This window comes from Prosopis cineraria, unplaced genomic scaffold, assembly GCF_029017545.1.
Source record: "Prosopis cineraria cultivar Desert tree isolate PC_DT_omini unplaced genomic scaffold, ASM2901754v1 PC2, whole genome shotgun sequence".
In the NCBI taxonomy this organism is placed as follows: domain Eukaryota; kingdom Viridiplantae; phylum Streptophyta; class Magnoliopsida; order Fabales; family Fabaceae; genus Prosopis; species Prosopis cineraria.
Window position 1 is genome coordinate 46,413,616 of NW_026555333.1, and position 11,758 is coordinate 46,425,373.

The 11,758-nt window shown below is 31.7% G+C and overlaps 1 protein-coding gene across 3 annotated transcripts; it reads left to right on the forward strand.

Moving 5' to 3' along the window:
• Positions 1-959: 959 nt before the first annotated feature.
• LOC129304087 (uncharacterized) lies at positions 960-8,652 on the forward strand. Of its 3 annotated transcripts, XM_054943728.1 has the most exons (13): positions 960-1,322; positions 1,503-1,798; positions 2,999-3,086; positions 3,308-3,601; positions 4,020-4,178; positions 5,028-5,168; positions 5,321-5,377; positions 5,759-5,897; positions 7,353-7,457; positions 7,571-7,767; positions 7,962-8,003; positions 8,107-8,224; positions 8,335-8,652. In XM_054943728.1, the coding sequence occupies exons 2-13, from the start codon at positions 1,689-1,691 to the stop codon at positions 8,352-8,354; spliced, it is 1,470 nt and encodes a 489-aa protein (XP_054799703.1). In that variant the 5' UTR covers positions 960-1,322; positions 1,503-1,688; the 3' UTR covers positions 8,355-8,652. The 3 variants fall into 3 exon arrangements, with proteins under 3 accessions (XP_054799703.1, XP_054799701.1, XP_054799702.1); XM_054943726.1 differs by having other exon boundaries at positions 8,107-8,652; XM_054943727.1 differs by lacking the exon at positions 1,503-1,798 and having other exon boundaries at positions 962-1,322; positions 8,107-8,652.
• Positions 8,653-11,758: the final 3,106 nt, after the last annotated feature.

The window sequence follows — 11,758 nt, forward strand, 5'->3', positions numbered from 1 at the left end:
TCTGTTCTAGCTTTAGATTAATGCATTTAAGTACTTTCTGAATAGCAGAGAATATATCGGTGTTGATCACCATATAGTCATTGTAATTTTAATTTAATTTAGTTTCTAATTCTAAAATTTATTTTTCTATTCTTTAAGGGAGAATTAATTTAGATTAATGAATATTCTAAACTCTAAACTATTACATAAATAGCATTCTAAACCTTAAATTTTTAAAATGTGTGCAAATTTTCCTTTACTTTTAAATTTTAGGTGCTTGAAACCCTGTCGTTAAGTTAGAGAAAATGATCATTATTTTTAAAGAGTCATAATGAGTGCCTTATCAATGTGTGACTAGATCCCAAAACTATAAAAATAATGATCATTTTTTCTAACTTAATGATGAGGTTTTAGGTGTTCAGAATTTATAAATTAAGAAAATTTTTTATACATATTAAGAGTTCAAGATTTAATTTGCTATTTGTATAATATTTTATGATTTAGAATGCTTATTAATCCAATTAATTTGTAAGCCCTTATAGTTTTTCTTAATTTTGAATTAAGTTTTTGTAATATATTTTATTTTAATCAGACTCTTACAGTTTGTTCTGTTATATATGTTAATTCCTAAATGTTAAAATTATTAATAAATGATTAGTTTTTTAAAAAAAAAGTTTCATCATTTTGGAAAAAAATAATTTAATATATATTTTTTAATATAATTTAATATAATGTTGAGAAGTTACTTCTTGAGGCTTTTTTTATGTAATTATTTTTTCTTATATTTTAACATAATTTGACTTTATTTCAGAAAATAAGGATTTTTTTTGCCAACCTGAAAATAAGGATTTATAGGTTAATTTTTTTCCAATTTTTAAACTAAAAATAAATGATTATTAAAACAAAATAGAGGAAAATTAACTCCCCCTTATTTCCTACTTTCTAGGTTGAAATTCCAAACCCCCCAAACACCAAAACAAAAAAGCCATGTGTTGCGCCGAACACACCGTAACTGCCCCTCCACACCCTCTCATGGAGAACCAAACGGGCAAAAACAACTAAAGTAAAGGCCGACTCATTACGCGCTCTATTTCTATATCCGCTGACCAGAATCCAGAATGCTCTCCAGTCCCCACCGTTACTTTTCAGTTCTTAGGAAACTAGCCTTTCGGTTGCGGTAAATTGTAACACGGAACTTCAGTCTTGACGCGATTGTGCAGTTTAACTGCAGGGACGATGAAGCATGCTTTGCTTTTTCTCGTGATACTTCTCTCCTCCAAGTTAAACTACTCCAATGCAGAAGAAGATTTCGATGTTCGCCAACATCTCTGCACTGTGTCCAGGTCTCTTGCGAATTTCGATCCGATTTTTTTAATCCTGCTACCGTTTCCCTTTCTACATTTTTGTTTTACGGATTTTGTATTTCGCGTGGTTTAATTAGCATTGATCTGTAAAACGTCTGGCCGATTAGCGTATATTGGCTTCTTTGATTCTCATCAACCCTAATTCGTGATTGTTTCCAGCGTTATTGGAATTAGGCCGGGTGGTTTATTTGATAAGACGCTCACTCTTATCATCGACGCGGCCGCCTCTGCATTTGATTTCATTGCTCATCCCTTAGCTTCTGTCAAATCCGAATAGCTTTCGAGGATGTCCTTGTTTGGTTCCACAACTTATTTGACTCATAAGACTTACGCACACACATATCAATGACTAGGACTTTATGCAGAAGTTTTCAAAGCAATTGTAAAGCTCTCCTTTCCTTGACAGGACTCTTCAACCTACATGTCTTAACACCAATCAAGTTCTCTCATAAGTTGTAAGAGACCAATGTTGCTTACTAAAATTTCACACGTATAATTATTGAATGCTGAAGGTTGTATATATATTGGTGAATAGGAATGATATTTTTAATTTAAATCCTTTTCAAGCTGATTAAGTAAATTTAAATTAGGAAAGAATCATATCACAATAAATTTGATTTGCTATAATGCATACTCATCCTGCTCAATTTTCTGCTTTGTGGTGGTTATCGATGCGACACAATAGACTCGGAATTAATATTGTGTGAACAGATGACAGTGATGTCTGTCCAATAGTAGTCAAGTTGCAACTATGACTAAATGTTGGATCGGCATCTCATTGTCGGTGTTTTGGGGTTGCAAAACTTAATAGTTTTAAATTCAACAAAATGGTGTTTGTTTATAGCTTGTAGACTGTTTTTAGATTTAAAAATTTGTTTCATTATTTTTTCTCTCAAATAATACGACATCTCCCTAATTTAAGTTATTATAGACGATATGATTTATAGCAACTGTGTAAAATCTAAGTTTGTCTTGACAACAGATTGCTTCTAATAGTATTAAATATGACAATGGAAAATTAGCTTCAGCCATTCTGATATTGCGGTTGAAAGAGTATGTTCTCATTTCTTTAAAAAGATATACTTTCATATGCTAAAAGAGAGTATTGTGATTGACAGCTGCTGCATGCTAATTCATGTTGTAGAAACAGTTGGTTTTGCTGCTTTTGGTTTGTTTTCTTTTAACATGGAAGACCAATTTATGACAAACTATATTATTGTGGAATTTATTTTTTTGTATTATTTTGATTTTGATTTTGATTTTGATTTTGTTTCACTATTACTTAACTGGCTGTTGATACTTCAGCTCACTGTTGTAGGAATTAACCTCATATAAGTAAACTGAGTTTTGGAGAGATAGAGTGTAGAGGCTTGTGTTTCATTGTCCTTTATCATCCATGTTTAGCAGCATGTCTGGAATTAGCTTGAATTGGCATGTATTGAGTGACATTTCTCAAAATATTTTCCTTTTTTTTCTAGTGTGTATTTATAATCCTATATTTTTCTGAAATAGTGATGTGACTTTTCAAGGATTTCCAGTGTGTGGGTAGACTAACTCATCATATTGTCTTATTCTTGTAGCTTAGTCATTGAATTTGAATGTTGAAGTTTACATTTGTATCAGATTGTTTGATTGCTCCTTGATTTTCACTGCAGATATGGTGCTGTGAAAGACATTGCTGACAACTCCTTTGTTCCTTCTGATATTCCTGAAGGATGTTTTCCACTCCACTTAAATCTTGTGGTAATTTTCCTGACACTTGTTGAGCTCTCCACTGATACAAATAATTGTGTCATAGTTACAATAGATTATTTAGAAATAGGAGAAAATTTTAGATAAATGGTTTGCTTTATTGCAAAATTCCTTTCCTTCTAAAATCATCTATCTGTGACAATTGGTGATTAAATTTGTCTGCCAATTTTACAAAATGGAAAATGGACGTTGATGCTACCTCATATCTTTAGGCAAGACATGGAACTCGATCTCCTACCAAGAAAAGGATTAGAGAATTAGATACATTGGCAGATCATTTGAAATCATTGATTAGCGATGCGGAAAAACAAAATTTACTGTTGGATAGAATTCCTTCATGGTTACGTGGATGGGAATCTCCTTGGAAAGGACGGCTCAAGGGTGGTGAATTAATTAGCAAAGGAGAGGAGGAATTATATGATCTTGGGATCAGGACTAGGGAAAAATTTCCACATTTGTTTGATGAGGAGTACCATCCAGATATATATCCTATAAAGGCTACTCAGGTGAGTTTATCTTGAACTTTCTTTTCTTTGTCAATATTGATTTGCGTTCTCTTTTTCTAATTTTGTGATTTAATTTAATTAATATGGTTGGACGTTTGGCGCTAGACAACGTTTGGGGCTAGACAATATCTCTTTATTTCAAGAAAGAAATTAATTGTTAGAGCTGATGGATAGATGTGATGATTGGGTTGTCAAATTTACTGCATCTGCAATTTAAATCTTGAGCTTTGAAGCATGGATGCTGACATGGCCACAATGACTTGACAAGTGTTGGGCATGTGTCAGACATAAAAATGGCTCCTCTTATTAAGTGTTTGAGCTTCATAGGCTGTGGATTAAGATAGAAATTTTCTATGCTTGGCTGCTTGCATAGAATCTAACTTGGAAAGCTTGTGCAACTATTTTTTCTGTCAAACAGGTTCCTCGAGCATCAGCTAGTGCTGTGGCATTTGGAATGGGGCTTTTCATTGGCAATGGGAGTCTTGGTCCAGGGAATCACCGAGCTTTTGCTGTTACTAGTGAAAATCGTGCCAGTGACATACTTCTGAGATTCTTTGATTCTTGTACTAACTATAAGGTATTTTGTGGCCATGAGTCCATAATTGAGTTTATATATGACTTGTAATATGCACTTTAGGCTTGTGCTTGATTGAGTTTCACATAATTTTCATTATTAAATTCTATACATATTAATTTCTTTTCGCATGTATGCCTTTTATGCTTTATGATGCCATGTATAACCATCCAAACACTATCTATCACCCTGTTCATAAACTATTCTCGTTGTCTTTGTTTCTGTTTTGATCCTCTTTGTAATAACATCATAAAGTTGTTCTTGCTCTTGGCGAGTGTTTTTTTTTTTTTAGGTTGGGGGGGGAGGGGCATTTCCGTACCTATCATAGCATTCTGATGGAACTTATTTTGTACTAAATGATCTGAAATGACTCGTATCTTCTTTAGAACTCTGGTAGATGATCAGAAAGTAAGTGTTGGATTAGCTAGCAGGGTAAGTGTTTGTTGGGAGTTGAAGGTTATCACATAGACTGAAACACAGTTGATAGTGTATGGTTAATACTATCTTCTTCTTGTTGACATTAAGACATTTCACTTTGTATATCTATATTGTAGGTTGAATATGAAAGTTGCTTTTTGTGGTAAGGAGGCTGTTGGAGGTAAATCATAGGCAGCATAGTTATTGCTAAATGATAATGCAAGATTATAAGATTAATTGGAAAAAAATATTCAAGGGCATGGGTTTTACCTTAATTGATACTATTTTATGGATTTTTGAGACTGCCTGTGATCCTTAGTGTTACTTTAAGGTACTGCATTCATCATATAATGGTGTCTAGTTTTGTATTTTTTTTTTTATTGATTTTTATTTTACTTTGTTTCTTTTTCATAATTTCTCAAGTTATCGTTGCAGAATTTCAGGCAAAGCCAGGAGCCTGCTGTTAATAAACTTAAGGAGCCTATCCTGGATGAGATTACGTCTGCATTAATTGAGCGCTATGGGCTGAATTTTACGAGGCAGGATGCATCTTCTCTTTGGTTTCTGTGTAAACAGGTGATCACTTTTCCTTATGCCCTACCCCTGTTCATTTAAACACGAAAATGGTACTCTGTTTTTTGGGAGTCTGCAACTAATATCTTACTGGTGCAATGCAATGGAGGTTGCTTTTTCTTTACAATTACCGAATTGGTGGTTGATCTTTGCAGGAAGCATCCTTGTTGGATATAACAAATCAAGCATGTAGACTTTTCAGCCCTTCTGAGGTACAGCGTTCATACTATTGTGATTTAATATGAGACCTGATTCTTGATGTCCTCTGATATTAAAGATGTTTGGAATTGAGTTAATTCTGACCTGAATGTATAAAGCCAAGTTTGACTTGGTCTTTCCATAATTTGTTCTTGACATAGAACTGGAAATCTCTTCAACGTGTTGTTGACTAGCAATACTGAAACAGAACAGAAAATGGACAGGTTGATGAGCAAGAAAATGAATATATCTGGGCAGACATTTGGACAATTAATGAGATTTTCCTGCAAAGTGATCAACATTTTCTTTTTTAAAAAATAAAAAACTTGGTGTATATTTATTATCCTTATGCTATTGTATGCTTATTGAAATGTTGATTTTGTTTGCTTGCTTAGATTACTTTGTTAGAGTGGACGGATGACTTGGAGCTGTATATATTGAAGGGTTATGGTAAATCACTAAACTATAGAATGGGAATGCCATTACTTGAAGATGTTGTTCAATCCATGGAGCAAGCTATTCAGGCTAATGAAGGTAGTTTGTGTGTGTGTGTGTGTGTTTATTTCAGGCATTCTGGGATAGGCAGTGCCTGTCACATAATTCATAGACCAAACTCCCAAATGAGCTTGCAACACAAGATAGGGGCCCTTGTCATAATAAAGTTACATATATTATTCTTAACTTTCACTTATTTATGGTTCGTATATGACTGTAGTAAATGGTTCCTATCTAGGAAAAATCTGTTGCTTTCCTAACTGTTGCAGTCTCTTTTTATTTGCCTTGAATGTTGTCAGAGACCAATTTGCCTCTTAAAGCTTGAACTTCTACGTGAAGATTATAAATAGTTTAATAAAATATCAAATGTGCCCCATTAGATGAGCCTATTGGGCTTGAAGTGTGAAAGGACCGTTTTGAAGAACCATGCCCCAAAAGCTACTCAATGAGGCTAGAGAGCCCAAAGCCCCTTGTAAACCCTCTATTAGAATGCTGCATTTCTAGGGTGGGACTCAATTCTCTTAGCTTGCAATTTGGTCCTTACAAAGTGACTTGAGCTATTAAGCGAAAATCTTGAAATAGTTTGATAAGCTCTAACTTTCATGTCATTCTACTGTATCAAACATGTAATAATATTTATATATGGATTAAATTTTTCGGGTTAGATCGTACTTACAGATGGTTGTGTGACCATATAGCATGGAATTTACTTGGATAAGATCTATTGAGAATGATTATACGATGTCATCTGTAAATTACTGACTTTTAACTGTTTTGTACAGGTTGAAAAAGTCACCATTGTCTTTTGACCTATGAAAATGTATTTTAATTTTTAACCCACTCAACTGCATAAATTATTATTTTTTGCCATAATAAAATGATGTATCTCATATATATGGAACTCACGAAAGTCAAATCCTTACTCTGCAAGAGAGTAAACCATTCCTACCCATACACGTAGCTATATGTTAGATTTTTCATTAAACCATGCTCTTTGAATTTGACATGATATTTTCTCAGACTTAAATTTATAATCATTGCTTTATAAACTAGTAATATAGTATATAATTCCTTGATTTATTTCAATTATAACGTCACATTCCTCTCTGACTTGGATTGATTTCAGTATTCACATATTATGGATTTTTACCATTGGCTCTGGACTGCATGTTAATGATTCTAGCTCTTGATATTTCATGTGGTTTGTGGATTATGTTTGTTTTTTTTTTTTTTTTGGTTCATGTCCTCATATTTTCTCATCCATGCTTCATAATATATGGAATTGACGTTAAATGCTTTGGAATACTAAATTTTGACCTTTCCACTGGTTTATTGTTGAATTTTTTCTTTTGTTTTTTTTTTCTTTTTTGGTTAATGCACAATGAGCAAGGAGAATAGTTGGGTGTCTCTGTAGATAAGGTTTTTTTCCTTTTGAATGATGTCTGTTTGAAAATTTCCTTTAGCACGTTTTCACAGTGCTGGTTATTTTTGTAGAAAAACAAGCTCCTGGCAGCTATGAAAAGGCAAGACTTCGGTTTGCACATGCTGAAACTGTGGTTCCTTTCTCATGCCTGCTTGGTCTTTTTCTTGAAGGATCTGGTGAGGCTTTAAAGTGATAGCATGAATAAATGCAAACTAAATCAAGGATCCTTTTACTTGGGAATTTCCACTAGCTGTGTGCTTACAGTCATTGTCACTTCGGCTGCTTGCAGAATTTGAACAGATTCAGAAGGAGCAACCTTTGCGGCTCCCTCAAATGCCCCCTCAGAAAAGAAAATGGCGGGGGAGCATGGTAGCACCTTTTGCCGGTAACAATATGTTGGTCCTCTATAGTTGTCCAGCTACAAACAAATCCACTAGCAGTTACTTTGTGCGAGTGCTGCACAATGAACACCCCATTCCAATGCCAGTAAGCTTTTGACATTGATGTGACATTATGCAGATTTGAATTGAATTTTAGCTACAGTTTATACTTTTAAGAATTTTATGCTGTTCAGTGGTTTTAGGATTTCATTGTCGTTGCATGAAATTCTATTTAATGTAATGGATCAATGTCAACCATAGCATTGGTAATTTTGTTATTATTTGTGATTTTTCCCTCAGGCTTGTCACGGTTCTGATTTCTGTCCATACGAAGTATTCAAGGTAGTTGAGCAATCCTGCTTTAATGCTTCAGATCATCCATGCTATACTTTAGTTGTTGAATCTTTCTATTATAGTATTCTTATTTATGTGTTCTCTTGCACAGGAAAGAGTTATTACGCCTCATAAGAAGCATGACTTTTATACAGTATGTAATGGGAAGGTAGGGCAAACAGGCGATGAGTTTTCTCAAATGTTTCAGTGGCCTCTCTCACCGGGAAAAGGTGATAACACTCCCAGAGATGAGCTTTAGTCTGTTTACTGGGAATAAGAGCCATAATTTTTTTTTTTTACCTCTTTTCCTTTTTGGTGCTGCGTCTTCACAACTTTTCAGCATGGGAGATGGCCACTTGAAGAAAGTTTCTTCTGCCTGTAGACTAATGTCTTTGTTATCTTGAGATTGCTGCTTGATTCCACCCAGTGTGTAGAGAATTCAGAGCTACATACACTTTGTACTTTTGGTGTCATTTTTGTCGTGCTTTACTTTCACCAGTTCAAGGATTTTGCTGATTCCGCCAAGTAAGGTGTGTAGCTAAGTCCTTTATGTTCATCTATTCTTGGAGCTTTAATTTTGTCGTTATAGTATAGTCAGATACATGATCAGCCAAACTCGGGACTTGCATTGTATTAATATATTTTTGTTTTTGTCCTAGTTACTGTAGAAAAATAATATTATAGGGTGTAGGGAAAAACAAAGGGAGAATTATATTAAAATCCCATATAAAAAAATTAATTACTATAAAATTAATTGACAGTTAAACTAAAGCCATTGTCATGTATTGTGAATGACCTTAGTTTAATGATTAATAGATTTTATAGTAATTAATTTTTTTATATGAAATCTAGATGTAATTCTCCTGAAAACAGATTGTTGGATCATGATTGTAAAATTGTAGAACAATGTTTAGGTTAGGCTTGCCATTTTTTTGGGCCTAAGCTTCTTCCCGTCTTTGACGTTAACTAACAAATTTGTCCTTCCAAACGCAGAGGCCTAATTGGCTGATGAGGAACAACATTTATAAAACTTATAATTAAATATTTAAAAAATAAAATCACTTTTGAGGACTATTAAAAAAAGTAAGTTATTGTAAGTATTTGTGGAATTATAGTTTACTTTCTTCATTTAAAAATATAAAATATTTTTTGAGGAGTTAGATATTTAAAAATGTGCGGCATTTATAGTCTTTTGAAGTATGATGATTGCTTTTTTTTTTTTTAAAAGTGTATGATTTTTTATTTATTGTAAGATATTTAATAAAAATAAATATAGAAAGACAGGATTAATTTAAAAATATGTAATTATTTTATTAAGAGTGAGATTTAATTAAAAATGTCTTATATTTTTGAAAGGAGAGTATATTTTTTGAAATTATAAATTGATTGATTTCATGGATATTTTAATAATTTGAAATTTTTTAGTATGTTTTTATATCTTAGGTGTATTCTTTTTTTTTTTTTTACATCTATATCTTAGATGTATTTGATTATTATAATGTGTTACCTCCATATAAATTAAGACCCTGTTTATTTAAGCTTTTTTTTTTTAGTGAAAAATCACTTACATTTTTTAAAAAAGTCTATTTTATGAAATTTGGTTTAGTTTTTTTAAATTTTTAAAAATAATTAGAATCTAAAAAAAATATATTTTTGATTATTTTAAAAAGTAAAATAAATTGTGAAAATAATCTATATGATAGATAAGAAAGAAAATCATAAAAATACAAATAAACGTGAAGATATTATAAAATTATAAAATAATTAAATACTAAAATTATTTTTTTATAAAATGAAAAATTCTAGAAGATTTTATGATTTAAATAATCTAAAAATTCATGAAGATATTTAGGATAATTACTAATAATAATAATTAATAATTAATGATCTATTTTAGTTTGACATTTACACTATGTTTGGAAGATATTTTTTGGAGGAAATGGAGTGGAGTGGGATGGTTAAAAGATATAAGTTATTATTTGTGAGTTTTTTTTTTTTTTTTAAAGAAGGATGTAATGGCAAGGAAGGAGCTTTAAAGCTTTTTTTTGCTATTCATAGCTCAATTTTTTTTGTCTCCCAAAATTGGGGGGTCAAGAATGGAGTGGCATGGTATAATTATTTCATTTATAAAATTGCCTCCAACCTTTTATCCTAATAAATAAAATCTCATCTATTCTTTTAATTTTTCATTCATCTCTCTCACCTCTTGTTAAGGTTGTACATGAATAGAGTTAGGCTGATATCACCCCAGCTTGGTGTTCAACCTAATGTGCATTTGGGCATCAGGCTAGCTTAGTTGGCCTGAAAATATTTTTACAAGTATTTTTTAAAAAATATACAAAAAAGTTTTTCTTGAAAAAATATTATTATTATTTAAAATATATTTTTCATAAAATTAATATTAGAATCGAAAGTAATTTTTTAAAAGTTTAAATGAACAGAAATTACCAATTATTTTTACATAATAATAAGTTAAAAATTAATTTTAAATTTTGAAAGAGATTTAAAAAATTGTAATGAAAAAAATGTCTAAATCATAAAAATAATATAATTCATGATATTTAATAAAAAATAATTTCATAAGATAAATATTATTCACAAAAATTTTTTTAAAAAAAAAAACTTGCACATATTTGGACAAAGCAAGGTTTGACCCCTGCTGATGCTTGGCTCCATGCGGCCTAATGCTTCAGGTAAGGTTGGATTGATCAAGCATTCAAGCATAAGATATAATCCTATCTCTCACCATATCTCTCTCGCTCTCACTATCTCTCTTTGTCGTATCTGTCAACACTATAAATTTGTTGTGTTTTCCTTTTGGGCAACATGAATGTTTGCATGAATAGTTCTATTACTTGCTTTTTTTATTCTTAATTTTTTAGTATTTTGTTTAACCATTAATTTTAATAATAATTATTATTATTTATTAGATAAATATTATAATTATTTAATGGCATTATTATTTTCTTTAAATGTAATCATATGAGTAATATTAAAAAAAAAGTTTTAAACCGTTTCGTTCCATTCATTTTATAATAACTTCCAAACAATGGTTATGGAAAATCATTCCTTTTCATTATAAAACTCTCAATCAATAAAAAATTTTATTTTATTTCACTTTATTTTGCTCCATTCCGTTACATCCTATTAATAATTGTTCTTTTTCATTCAATTATAAATTCTCAAACGTGCTTTTAGGTTGCTCGGCTCAATTTTGAGCCTATGTTAATGAGAGTTGGGCTTGAGAAATATGATCAATTTAGAATACTTGAGTTTATATCTTGAAACCTCAAAGTTGAGCTATTTAAGGTGGGACCAGCTTTTCCTAGTGGGAATTATAAATAACTGAAGCAAATGAAACCTTGAGTATACTTGGGTTGACTTGAGATGTCGTTTTTCTTAATTTTGTCATTCCTTTCAATTTCGGTCCAGCCCATCTTGATCCAGGTGCCTTGGACAGGGTCCTGACTAAATGGGCCACCGAATTGTTAGAAAATTCACCGCACTCGGATTCATCAACGTTGACTTGCTTGAATTCAAGAGGGTCAATTTACAGGTAGGTTAGATTAAACAAAGGGGGATGTATCACAATCACTAATTGATGTTATGATTAAAGATGATGTTAGTCACATGGATCCGTATCATCATATACAAACAAGTGATTGCGGAGACGGCAAACTTAATATTAAGTCAGCAACTTGAGATTGGGTCAGGTACTAGGACCCCATTTTATTTAACTAATTAATTTATTTATGCTCGCTTCT

Coding starts and splice junctions, on each gene's coding strand:
- LOC129304087 (XM_054943726.1), top strand. CDS start 1,689: ATGACTAGGACTTTATGCAGAAGTTTTCAAAGCAATTGTAAAGCTCTC. Junction 4,179..5,027: donor ATTCTTGTACTAACTATAAG/GTATTTTGTGGC, acceptor TTATCGTTGCAG/AATTTCAGGCAAAGCCAGGA. Junction 8,004..8,106: donor GTCCATACGAAGTATTCAAG/GTAGTTGAGCAA, acceptor TCTCTTGCACAG/GAAAGAGTTATTACGCCTCA.